Source organism: Trachinotus anak, unplaced genomic scaffold, assembly GCF_046630095.1.
Source record: "Trachinotus anak isolate AG129_WGS33_773 ecotype Australia unplaced genomic scaffold, CSIRO_AGI_Tana_v1 ptg000028l, whole genome shotgun sequence".
NCBI classification, from domain to species: Eukaryota; Metazoa; Chordata; class Actinopteri; order Carangiformes; family Carangidae; genus Trachinotus; species Trachinotus anak.
Genome location: NW_027273879.1, coordinates 22,763,145 through 22,776,005, shown reverse-complemented (window position 1 = coordinate 22,776,005; position 12,861 = coordinate 22,763,145). Strand labels below are relative to the sequence as shown.

General features: G+C 41.4%; 1 protein-coding gene and 1 long non-coding RNA gene across 4 annotated transcripts in view; one reads left to right on the top strand and one right to left on the bottom strand.

Moving 5' to 3' along the window:
• Positions 1-12,861, bottom strand: part of LOC139611464 (rapamycin-insensitive companion of mTOR-like) — a 40,366-nt gene that overhangs the window by 13,265 nt on the left and 14,240 nt on the right. For 2 of the 3 annotated variants that reach the window (XM_071466182.1, XM_071466184.1), the window contains 12 exons: positions 11,722-11,823; positions 11,492-11,538; positions 11,255-11,390; positions 9,437-9,636; positions 8,942-9,068; positions 7,542-7,706; positions 7,365-7,441; positions 6,898-6,979; positions 6,700-6,809; positions 5,658-5,745; positions 2,998-3,090; positions 2,799-2,905 (listed from right to left, as the gene is read on the bottom strand). In XM_071466182.1, the coding sequence (XP_071322283.1) occupies positions 2,799-2,905; positions 2,998-3,090; positions 5,658-5,745; positions 6,700-6,809; positions 6,898-6,979; positions 7,365-7,441; positions 7,542-7,706; positions 8,942-9,068; positions 9,437-9,636; positions 11,255-11,390; positions 11,492-11,538; positions 11,722-11,823 (1,334 nt within the window). The remainder of the gene's footprint in view (positions 1-2,798; positions 2,906-2,997; positions 3,091-5,657; positions 5,746-6,699; positions 6,810-6,897; positions 6,980-7,364; positions 7,442-7,541; positions 7,707-8,941; positions 9,069-9,436; positions 9,637-11,254; positions 11,391-11,491; positions 11,539-11,721; positions 11,824-12,861) is intronic. The other variant, XM_071466183.1, reaches the window with a different exon arrangement.
• LOC139611466 (uncharacterized) lies at positions 5,395-7,691 on the top strand. Its single transcript, XR_011686316.1, has 3 exons — positions 5,395-5,524; positions 5,623-5,719; positions 7,555-7,691. It is a non-coding gene; the product is annotated as an uncharacterized lncRNA (long non-coding RNA).

Sequence of the window (12,861 nt, the reverse complement as noted above, 5' to 3'; positions counted from 1 at the left end):
CAAATCTTTTCCTTCATATTCATTAGTTAATGGGCCTAATTTTGGGGTGGTGGAGCAGTGAGCACCAGCAGGGCTATGAAAGTTTATTTTCCTGACCCTGAAATCGACTTTCACACAAACAAACTAAACTAAATAGATAGCCAGCTTCTTCTTTTTCCAACCAGCAGATTCGTTTATATATCAGCATCAAGAAGTAACATTGAATGTGGTTAAATCAGTCTGTGTTTATAAATGAATCTAATCTGTTGTTCACAGCTGCTTCATACTGTATGAAAAGCTTCTGCACTTGATTAAAATACTGCAGCCATCTGAAGGTAGCAGGACACAAACTGTACAGGTGCTGGTCATATAATTAGAATATCATGAAAAAGTTGATTTATTTCAGTAATTCCATTCAAAAAGAGAAACTTGTATTTTATATTCATTCATTACACACAGACTGATATATTTCAAATGTTTATTTCTTTTAATTTTGATGATTATAACTGACAACTAATGAAAATCCCAAATTCAGTATCTCAGAAAATTAGAATATTACTTAAGACCAATACAAAAAAAGGATTTTTAGAAATGTTGGCCAACTGAAAAGTATGAACATGAAAAGTATGAGCATGTACAGCACTCAATACTTGGTTGGGGCTCCTTTTGCCTGAATTACTGCAGCAATGCGGTGTGGCATGGAGTCGATCAGTCTGTGGCACTGCTCAGGTGTTATGAGAGCCCAGCCCAATTAAGAACAGGGATACCATGGTCCTTAAACCAGGTACTGGTAGCTTTGGCACTGTGTGCAGGTGCCAAGTCCTGTTGGAAAATGAACTCTGCATCTCCATAAAGTTGGTTAGCAGCAGGAAGCATGAAGTGCTCTAAAACTTCTTGGTAGACGGCTGCGTTGACCTTGGACCTCAGAAAACACAGTGGACCAACACCAGCAGATGACATGGCACCCCAAACCGTCACTGACTGTGGAAACTTTACACTGGACCTCGAGCAACATGGATTCTGTGCCTCTCCTCTCTTCCTCCAGACTCTGGGACCTTGATTTCCAAAGGAAATGCCAAATTTACTTTCATCAGAGGACATAACTTTGGACCACTCAGCAGCAGTCCAGTCCTTTTTGTCTTTAGCCCAGGCGAGACGCTTCTGACACTGTCTCTTGTTCAAGAGTGGCTTGACACAAGGAATGCGACAGCTGAAACCCATGTCTTGCATACGTCTGTGCGTGGTGGTTCTTGAAGCGCTGACTCCAGCTGCAGTCCACTCTTTGTGAATCTCCCCCACATTTTTGAATGGGTTTTGTTTCACAATCCTCTCCAGGGTGTGGTTATCCCTATTGCTTGTACACTTTTTTCTACCACATCTTTTCCTTCCTTTCGCCTCTCTATTAATGTGCTTGGACACAGAGCCTCGTGAACAGCCAGCCTCTTTAGCAATGACCTTTTGTGTCTTGCCCTCCTTGTGCAAGGTGTCGATGGTCGTCTTTTGGACAACTGTCAGGTCAGCCGTCTTCCCCATGATTGTGTAGCTACAGAACTAGACTGAGAGACCATTTAAAGGCCTTTGCAGGTGTTTTGAGTTAATTAGCTGATTAGAGTGTGGCACCAGGTGTCTTCAATATTGAACCTTTTTACAATATTCTAATTTTCTGAGATACTGAATTTGTGGTTTTCATTAGTTGTCAGTTAATTAAAAGAAATAAACACTTGAAATATATCAGTCTGTGTGGAATGAATGTATACATTATACAAGTTTCACTTTTTGAATGGAATTACTGAAATAAATCAACTTTTTCATGATATTCTAATTATATGACCAGCACCTGTAGAGCCATTTTCCCATATGTCCACAGAAGAGACATTGCCCCTTCACACATGTAGCATACAACAGGAGATAGTCTGTGTCAGACGCATTCTCGTCTACAGATAATACCCTGTATGATTTAAGCGAGGGGCGGTGCCTGGGTAGAGCGTGCAGGAGAAATGATAGAAACGTCACCAATATGCTCACTCGCTGTGAACTCTCCAGACAATGGCCTCTTCTATTCACTGATGGGCTCAATCGGACATCACACTGACTCTGTGGTCTAGAGCTGGCAAGGTGAAGTCTGTTTAAAGTCTGTTCCATCTGATTCAGATGGACTGGATATGTTTTCACATTCTGCTCCTCCAGGTAAAGTCTAGATACACTCATAGTTGCAGTGCAGGTGTGAAAGCATTGCAAGTTGCAGATTTCTCAATATAGAGTACACTCATCTCCACACACATCAGACTAGTCAGTTAGAACCTTTTTATGTGGGAGACATTGTAGACTAATGAGGTCAGGACTCATCCTGAGGACAGCTCCTGAGGAACCTGTGTGTAACAGCTTACCTATCTGCCGTTTAGAAAGACTCAGCTTTAATAATTACTCACTGTCGCCATGTGCAGAGATTTGAATAATCAATGAAGAGAGGTGCTGTGTATGAAACGTATTGATCCTGCTGCTGTGCACCCTGGTTTACATTACACTCAGCCACACAATACGTAGCATTATTTTTCATCAAGTAAGTGGCTTTATGGCTTCCTCTGTTAACCATGATATTTGTTTTACACTGTGGGAGCACAAGACAAAGCATGACAGCAGATGTTGAGGCTGACTGTAAATAATATGTAAGGACACAGCTGAAATCTGCTGCTGCGAGGCTGATTCTGATATATTACTATAATAACAGCATCTGAAGGTCTTTTTGACCCCACTCAGTGCAACAACTTTACGAGGTTTGGAGAAGCTTCTTTGTTTTTGTGCAGTGAGCTGAGTCCTACCCTCGGATGGACAGAACCTCACAGTCATGAGCCAGAGCCACGATGTCAGGGATCACCCTCTCCTCCAGCAGCAGGTTCAGACCCCAGTTTGATGAGCCTATGTTCCCCTGTAAGAAAAGATAACTTGTGAAAACCAACTGTTGATTTCTCTCACTTCAAATTGCATATTTTCTTTAGATATCTAGAAATTGGAACTTACTAAAGCCCAGAGAGCTGCCTTCAACTGTTTGATTCCCGCCCATTTGTCCAGGACTGGAGATCGAACACTGAGGCTTAAATCAGGAACCACGTTCTGAGGGAAGAAGAAGAACTGACACCATACTGACATCTTTGATCTTTCCCTCCTAAAATATATAAACAAGCTTGGTTTATAATCGGTAATCAAAGTGAAGAGACAGTGTGAGCAGTGTTAGCTAGCTCCTGTTGGTTTGAACTACCTCAGAGCAGCTGTGTTTTCGCTCTTTGCAGAGTTGTGTCTTTCTGTGAGGAACATAACGCTGCTGAGTTAACTCTGAATTAACCAGCTGATGTTAGCTGCTCCCATTAACACTGTCTCTTAACTTTGATATTGAGTAATAAACAAAGCTCCAAACCTGCATCCAGCTAGTTAGCCAGCTAGGTAGTTAGCATCCTTGTTAAGCTAAAGAAATAAAAGGTGATGTTACTTTCTGTGACTGTGTTTATTCACAGCAGCAGCCTCTAGCTGGTTGATTTACAGTTACTTTAACATTCTTGTTGCTTTGGTTAACAGGAGCTAACGGGCTAAATCTGGTAGCAGTTGTTGAGCTTGCTATTTTTAGAAAGGGGAACACAAACTTTTGGGCATTTACAAATAAAAATGAACTCCCATAAATAAGAATGATGAACTAACATTTTATATGATAAGCTGAGTTTTAATAAGCACCTAAATAATTTCAGAAATCATTTTACCAGTTATTAATTAGGGTTTCATTTTAATTTTAAAGTGCATACAGAAAACTTGGGATATTACATTAAAATAAGTCCACACCTCCTCTATATGTGCAGGGCACATATCGGGTACTACAGTGTTTAAGACACTTTCAGAAGTCCTTGAAGTCACTATAGACCCCTGTCCTGGTTATAGCTCTCTTTGGAATACCCTCTGATATCTATTCTTTGAACAAGCCCCAGTGTGACTTCTTGGCATTCTGTTTGCTGCTCGCCCGTCACCTAATTCTACTGAAATAGAGGTTTGTTGAGGTTAGAAAAAATTAGGCATACTCTGCAAGGATAACGGTACTGTCTAAATATCAAATATCCCGCTCTGATGGACCCTGAGGACTAGGATAGGTTTTCAACTTAATTCCCTATTTATTTTCTTTTTTAATTATTTTAAAATATATCTTATTTGCTGTATTTTAGAATTATAGAACTACAATTACCGCCTCACAGTTGTCTGCCTCTGCCACTCACACTAGTTTCAGATTACATCCCTGTTAATCCAGAGTCATATAAATTACTAACTATTTGTGTGAAACTTTGTCATAATTTCTGTGAAATCTTGATTAATGGCTTAACAGTGTTTTGTGAGGTCACACTGACCTTGACCTTTGACCACCAAAATCTAAACAATTCATCCTTGATTCAAGTGAATGTACCACATTTAAAGAAGTTCTGTGAAAGCACCCTGACTAGTCTCCCAGTTCCTGCTGCCGAAAAACATCCCCACAGCATGATGCTGCACCCACCATGCTTCACTGTAGGGATGGTATTGGCCAGGTGATGAGTGGTGCCTGGTTTCCTCCAGACATGACACTTGGCATTCAGGCCAAAGAGTTCAATCTTTGTTTCATCAGACCAGAGAATTTTGTTTCTCATGGTCTGAGAGTCCTTCAGGTGCCTTTTGGCAAACTCCAGGCGGGCTGTCATGTGCCTTTTACTGAGGAGTGGCTTCTGTCTGGCCACTCTACTATACAGGCCTGATTGGTGGAGTGCTGCAGAAATGGTTGTCCTTCTGGAAGGTTCTCCTCTCTCCACAGAGCAACGCTGGAGCACTGTCAGAGTGACCATCGGGTTCTTGGCCACCTCCCTGACTAAGGCCCTTCTGCCCTGATCGCTCAGATTGACCGGGCGGCCAGCTCTAGGAAGAGTCCTGGTGGTTCCAAACTTCTTCCATGTATGGATGATGGAGGCCACTGTGCTCATTGGCTGCAGAAATGTTTCTGTCCCCTTCCCCAGATCTGTGCCTCCATACAATCCTGTCTCAGAGGTCTACAGACAATTCCTTGGATTTCATGGCTTGGTTTGTGCTCTGACATGCACTGTCAACTATGAGACCTTATATCGACAGGTGTGTGCCTTTCCAAATCATGTCCAATCAACTGACTTTACCACAGCTGGACTCCAATCAAGTTGTAGAAACATCTGAAGGATGATCAGTGGAAACAGGATGCACCTGAGCTCAATTCTGAGTTTCATGGCAAAGGCTGTGAATACTTATGTGCATGTGATTTTTTTTGTTTTTTATTTTTAATAGATTTGCAAAAGTTTCAAGCAAACTTTTTTCACTTTGTCATTATGGGGTATTGTCTGTAGAATTTTGAGGTAAAAAAAATGAATTTATTCCATTTTAGAATAAGGCTGTAACATAAAAAAAATGTGGAAAAAGTGAAGCGCTGTGAATACTCTCCGGATGCACTGTATGTCCAAAGGAATCGGATGGACAGATGGACAACCTGAAAACAATACGCCTCTGGCACAACAAGGTATGATTTGTCTGAATTTACATTCCTGCTGCAAGCAGTGCCGATGAATGAATGAACCTGGTGAGTCATATGCTTTATGTGGCCATTTATTACTCCAGTCTGCAGATGAGGAATGACCAACAGATTAACTCACCTGGGCTTCAAGCAGCTGGCAGCCAGTCTTATCATGGACCAGTTGACCATACAAGTGTACAGGTAGGTAAACATTTGGCCTCTGTGACCTGCCATAGAACACATGAGTAAAGACGTAAGAAGTTCCATTAAAGTTACAACAATGTTTTATACGGACAGGTGAAAAAGGAGAAGTACGAATACATGAGTGGAGAAACATAACAAATGCAGATGTTTCCTCACAGATGCACTGCAGAGGCACAATTAAGCAATTACCTGCCAGACATGCTCTGTGGTATGTATAACCAGAACTACTGCATTGTGGTTATATGCCTCCACCAACCAGTCAAGCTGAGTTACAGCACTGAATCATGGCCAGAATTGTTTTTGCAGAACATTATGATGTCATAGTGAAGTTGACCTTTGACCTTTTGGACATAAAAGTTCATCACTTCATCATTTTATCCTTTTGAGTTAAATAGTGTCATAAGTAGCATATGAATTCTTGAGTTATGGTCAAAAATGGGATTTGTGAGATCACCTTCGACCTTTGACCACCAAATTCTGATCAGTTCGTCCTCGAGTCCAGGTGAATGTTTTTTACCAATTTGAAGAAATTCCATCAAAGTGTTACTGAGATGTTGTGCTCACAAGAATGGGACGGACAGACAGACAACCTAAAAACTTAATGCCTCAGGCCACAGCCGTTGCTGATGTGTAAGCATAAAAATGCTGAGCAGGCCGAGTTGATTCTAACTTTGTATCAAGGGGAAAAGATCTAAGTTTAGCATCTCAAAGATGCTAAACTAGCTGGTGTTTCCATAGGAACAGTGACTAGAGTACCATCTGCATTAAGATCTATTGGAAAGATGTCAGTGAACAGAGTTGGAAACCATGGTGAACAGTGCATAATTGATGATTGTGATGCTCGTGCATTAGTGTGATATTGAAGGAAAATCAAAAAAACTATAATAATGGTTCTTATCATGATGAAGTACCAGGAGTGGAAGCTGCTAGACCATTAAAACTGCTTCATAAAGAGTCAACGGCACTGGGGGAGTCACCTTTGGTTGCTGCGGCGTACATAGTTGTCTCCATTAACAGGCTTGCGGTATGTGGTCAGGGCCTCATTCAGCTGCTCCTCTATCATGTCCACATACTTCAAGTTATACTCCTGCAGGAACACACATGAACATGGAGAGGTCATTAAAGTTTTGTTAATGTCAGAAGAAAAATGTAGAATAATGCTGGGTGAAATGTACCTTCTGCCATTTCTCCATCTGTTTAGAGATGTATCCTCTGTCACTGAGATAGGAGAAACCCTTTGGAATAGATAAAAACCTGCTGACAACACAGACAAGGTTATTGTTATAGCATCTTTCAGCAACAACAGTTCAAAAACATACATGAAAAAATAGAACACAAACACAAGGCAATATGGAACACACATGAAGAGGATTTAAAGAGAAAAGAATTGAAGGACAGTCAAGGATAGATAGAAGTGGGGATTCACATTAAAAGTCAAGAACATCCCTCCAGCAGGAAGACCAGCCAGGTCACTGGCAAACAGGAAGTAATCACAGCTGTAATTATTACTGAGCCACAGGTGAAAAATTACCCGCATGTGTGCTCAGGATAAGATTAGCATCACTGACCAGCATCACCCCACCCCCAGAGATATACACCCAGGCTGAATAGGGGCATAGCCACAGATGGGTAGATGTTTTACCTTAGCAGCAGTAGCACACCTTTGTCTCCCAGGTGTGTGACGGCAGGTTTCATCTCTATCAGTGCGTGAAGGTTGGCCTGGGGTGGGAAAAAAGCTGATCAGGAGCCAGTGATTTAAACAAATGCTCTATGCACTGTGTGTGTGTGTGTGTGTGTGTGTGTGTGTTTGCTCTCTGACCTTGTCTTCACAGGCTTCATCCAGGATGTCCAGCGCCTCCATGGAAATGGTCTTGTTGCGGTCATGAAGCTGAGTCACCAGAAGTTCAATGCCCCAGTTACTGAAGAACTCCACACTTGCACGCAGCAGGACCCGCAGGTGCTTCGTGGCATACAGCCTGCAGGTCTACGTTCAACCCAGACAAGACAGAAGAGTTATTAGATTAGTTTGACTCTCAGTATCATCAGAAATAATCTCTATAGGACTAACCTGCAGAGTTATGCTCATACCAAGATTATTTAGTGCATGAAGTCAAACTGAAAAGTTGGCACACTGTGACTGATGCAGAAAATATTATTAAGTCTACAAACCATTTGGGCTGAGCTCCTCCTCAGCATGCTAACTGTTGGACATCAGACTACACGTAGGTGATGATAATATCAATATAACAGCAGAAGGAAGTTAACAATACATGTGGATTTATACAAAAAAAAAACAAGTCAAGGAAAATGCTAATTTAAACCATTAGGTGTGAGAGTATGAATCCAAAAAGCCTCTCTCTGAAGCATCAGCCTGTCTTTGCCTACATATAGTGACAACACTCCCCTGCCCATGAATCTCAGGTGGCTCACATCATTAAAATGCAGGGCCTGGATATTTCTCTGTCTGTTTGGTGTGATGTTATTATCTCAGAATAAAAGGGTATTCATTTCAAAGTGTCACTTTTGTAAACACTTACAGCTCAGACTCTGGTGATATTAATAACCTGGTCAAAAAACACTGGGACATTATCTCCAGTGATCCTCAGGTCAGAAATACAAGTTGTCATAAAATATGTCAGAGAGGTGATTCTGGTGAGACCAATTTACCTGTACAAAAACAATGTTTTTCAAATGTTTCCAAATGTTAATTCCTGTAGAGTAACTGTATTATTGTGAATCTATTATTGAAGGGAACACACACATTCACAAATCCACACACAGGTCACACCTTACATATCAAAAAACATACCACATGTTGCTTGTATAACATGTCTGCGAAATTTCATGTTAATAATCGTAAAACATCAGGGACTCAGACTTTTGGACCTCACTGTATGAACAGAAATCAAAGCTGCTTGATTACAGTCAATTATATTACCTTACATTTTCTTATTTTTAAGAAGTGAATCAGTTTCATTTGTCTGTATATTTAATCCCATCATGCACTGATTATTAAAACTATGTAGCATGGAGCCTACAAGGTTTATTCATTTATTTAATAACTGGAATCTCAGTGAGTGTTTCCTCAGTGAGTTAGATTAGGATGGGAGACATTTTTTACTCCTGCTTAGAACAGCTGATATGACAAAAAACATATTTGAGATTGATTCATAATATTGACTCATATGTCATATCAGTGCACCTCTAACTGACTCTTACATCAGTGGCAGCCGTGAGGATTTTGGACAGAATGACTCGAGCCAAACCGTCTCGACTGTAATCCAGTGTGGTGACCGTCAGCTTCAGCAGGTGCTCTTGGTTCTTCAGACTACACAGGTTCAACAGACTGACAGAGCAAATGGGGAAAAAGCAGCTGATTAAGGACAGAAGGGTGAACCCTGTGAAACTGAGCCAGCTGGCTGGTCAGGTTGTAATTTCAGTCACAGCATTTGAATTGAAGTGTTTTTAATGACTTTGCTAAGCACAAGAACCCACAGACGAACTTCACAGGTGAGTACTAGATTCTCTGTTTATGGAGCGGGGTAAGGGATTTAAATCTATGACAATGTTATTGTTACCCCTCATATGTTGGTAAATGCACAGCAAGAAGAAATATTTGCACCGGGGCCAAATATAATTACGCTACAGCTCCCAATTACCTTAGAGAGTGCTAATCTAAGAGTAAAGGTGTCAGACTCTACAACAGCTACTCACCACTGGAAGACGCTGCATTTCTCCAGCATCTTGACACCATGTGGGTGGGCTGACAGGGTGCCCAGGAAGAGGAAGTAGTAGTGGCTGAGTGTGGTTAGCAGCCCATTGCCCTGCAGACTGCGGTCAGGTTTGAGCCCAGGAGAAGCAAACAGCCACTGGGCAATGTCCTTCACCAAGTCTTCCAAGTAACCCAGGCCTTCCTAACAAACAAATCAAGACATGCTTTTACATTACATACATATGTAATGTAAAATTGCAAAGGATTTGGAAATTTCAGCATCTATGGTTCATAATATCATTAAATGATTCAGAGAATCTGGAGAAATCTCTATTCACAAGGGACAAGGCTGAAAACCATCTATCACCATCCATTCTATCACTGCATGTGCTCGGGAACACTTCTGAAAACCACTGTCTGTGAACACAGTTTGTTGTTTTATCCACAAATGCAGGTTGAAACTCTACCATGCAAAGAAGAAACCAAATCTAAACATGATCCAGAAACGTCTCCGACTTCTCTGGGCCTGAGCTCATTTAAGATGGTCTGAGGTGAAATGGAAAACTGTCCTGTGGTCTGAGGAATCAAAATTTCTAATTCTTTTTGGAAATCATGGACACTGTCCTCCGGGCTACAGAGGAGAGGGACCATCCAGCTTGTTATCAGTGCACAGTTCAAAAGCCGGCATCTGTGATCGTGTGGGGGGGGGGGGCATTAGTGCCCATGGCTTAGGTAGCTTGCACATCTCGAGGGTACCATTAATCTCTTGTTGGTGGTACATGCCGTGCAGGGGCTTGTCTCTCCTTGATGGTTCATCTTCCTCCTCATCATCATCATCGGGTTTCTGCTGCCTGAGGTATTCACTTAGCAGTTCATCTTTGGGGGCCATCTTCCTGATGTACTTCTGGATCTTGGTTGCTTCATCCTGGACAGTGGTCCTTACACTCACTAGTCCTCAGTCTCAGGATGGTGGACTTGGGGTGAAACCCTACATACGTTGTGAGGAGCTTCCTTGTTCCGTGTTTCAAAGTTAGTCAAGTACATTAAAAGATCATCTGCAAATAAATTAACTTTATATTATTGTTCACCTGTACTGGCACCTGTAACTGTTGCTAGAGAAGAAAGAAGAGGGGAGAGTGGACAACCCTGTCTACTATCCCTCTCTAATGTCAATTCTCCATTTTACAAAATGTATGATCTCAGCCAGAAAATCACATTTTTCAAATACTTAAAACAAAAAGGTCACCGAAGACAATCAGATGATCAAGACTTGAATGTTGTTTCTACTCATTCTGTTGTTTTCTTGTGAATCCAACTCAGTATTACAGCTGTTTTTCCAAAGAATTGATTCTCTTTTCTTGTAAATCAATCTGCACGGCTTGATTGTGCACATCAGAGACAATAGATTCAATTTTCTTGTCAAGTGATTTGACTTAAGTTTTAACAGATTTAATTTATCTTCAGCTGATATCATATCATTTTCTCATTTAACTGCTTATCAGTCGTCTCCTTATCCTTTGTTATCTTTGTCTCTGGCCTTTATGTGTGGCTGATTTGATTGTCTTCATTTCTTATAACTCATAAATCTCTTAAATCCTCTACAATCATAAACTTCCCTCCGGTTTATCTTCTCACTTCCATACGGATTCATCTTCTGGGTCCTTATTATAATGCAGTTTAGATACAGATTTTCTTGGAGCTCCTCGTGCCTCTTGTGTTCAGACCTGAACAGATTTCTGATGCTGCTACACATTAACTAAACCTCAGAAACAAAGAGTTGCTACTAGTTCCAGAGAGCTGAGAGAGAGAGTTCCTTTCACCTCCTCAGATGCCAGCAAGAACTCTATGAACTGACAGCCGACCACAGTGAGCTGCCTGGCCTTGGGATGCTCCAGCTCCAGGCTGCCATACAGCTTACTGCTGGGCTTGTAGAAGAAGAGCAGCCTCTGCACAAATCTGTACACACAATAGTACATACACACACTTACATACATACAAAGCGAGTATATGAAAGTCAAATGAGAGCTAAGAGAACATGTGAGGGCAGAAATACTTACTTATGCATCTGTTCATCCTTATTGCTACGTAGGCTAATGTTTGGCCACTAGAGACAAGAATATAACATCATGAACATTTTCTTTCATTTAACAGTAATACTATATGAACAGCTGTGGCAGGAGACAATCATCCACCATGACTTACAACAGCAACATGCATCAGTGGCTGCTGGAGACAGAAATCATCTTTAGCTCCAGATCTCAAAGCTACATGGTCATCTGTGTTTCACCTTTAAAATGGTTCCAATCAGGCACCAGTTCCAGTCCAGGTTCTCCTTGTGGTTGAGGATGTAACTGTCTCTCATGTTGGTCATCAGCACGTCCTCAGTGTCCTACAGGACAAAAAAAGACACTGGTGTTACACAGCAGAAAGGACTTGCTGTGCTTTTCAATGACTGATTTATTAAGTAAGAGATGGATTTGGTTTCTTTTCTTGTGATTTTTAGATGCAATGAGCCAATGTTCATTATTCAAACAAGAAGGTTAAGTTGGTTTGTACATAAATTATGGTCATCTATGGCCACAATATATTTTAATTCACATTAGTGAAGTACAGTACAGTAACAGAAAGAGTCCATCAACATCAGCGCATAAATAATAATTAGAAATGAGTAAATAAACACAGGGCCACAGCATACATCATATATGACCTTCAAACATGTGACAGCATATATACAACATAAGAGGTGTGGAGAAAGCTGGTGGTGCTGAGTCCATGTGAGATCATTTCCCTCCATTTTTCTTTGGTGGGGTTGACCACCAAACACATCTATAACATAAAGACAAAGACTGAGCTGACTTTCAGCTGAATTTACTTATAAAATGATCACTCAGAGAGAAAGAAGAGACAGACTATCTTTCCATTTTAAGTTATTTTTTCAGGGTTTTGCCTTTATTACAGTCTCAGTGGGAGAGAGAGAAAAAGAGAGGTGACACACAGCAAAGGGCCACAGGTCGGACTTGAACCTGAGCCGCCGCAGCAAGAACCAAGCCCAAAAGTTATGCACTCTACCAGGTGAGCCACCAGGGCACACTGTCACCAACAGGCTATCTTTCTTAATTTGTCTCCCACATATTGTGTGTCCGTCTGGGATCCACAATAGTTTAGCTTTTATTTACTTCCAACTCCAGAGCGTAAGAGACTTTCATTAGAGGTAGGTCTTTGTCTAACTCCCCCTGTTTGATATGCAGAATGCTCTCTGCTCGGTGGGTCTTATGTTTAGTTCTTCCATGTATTGAAGCTCCTCCTCTTCCTGCAGTTCCTGAGCAGACATGAAACCAGAGCTGCTCAGTAGACTGTCTGTAACAAGAGGTGTGGACCTGAGCCCCCAGTCAGCTTCGATACATGGTCCAGACCTGGACCAGGTTTA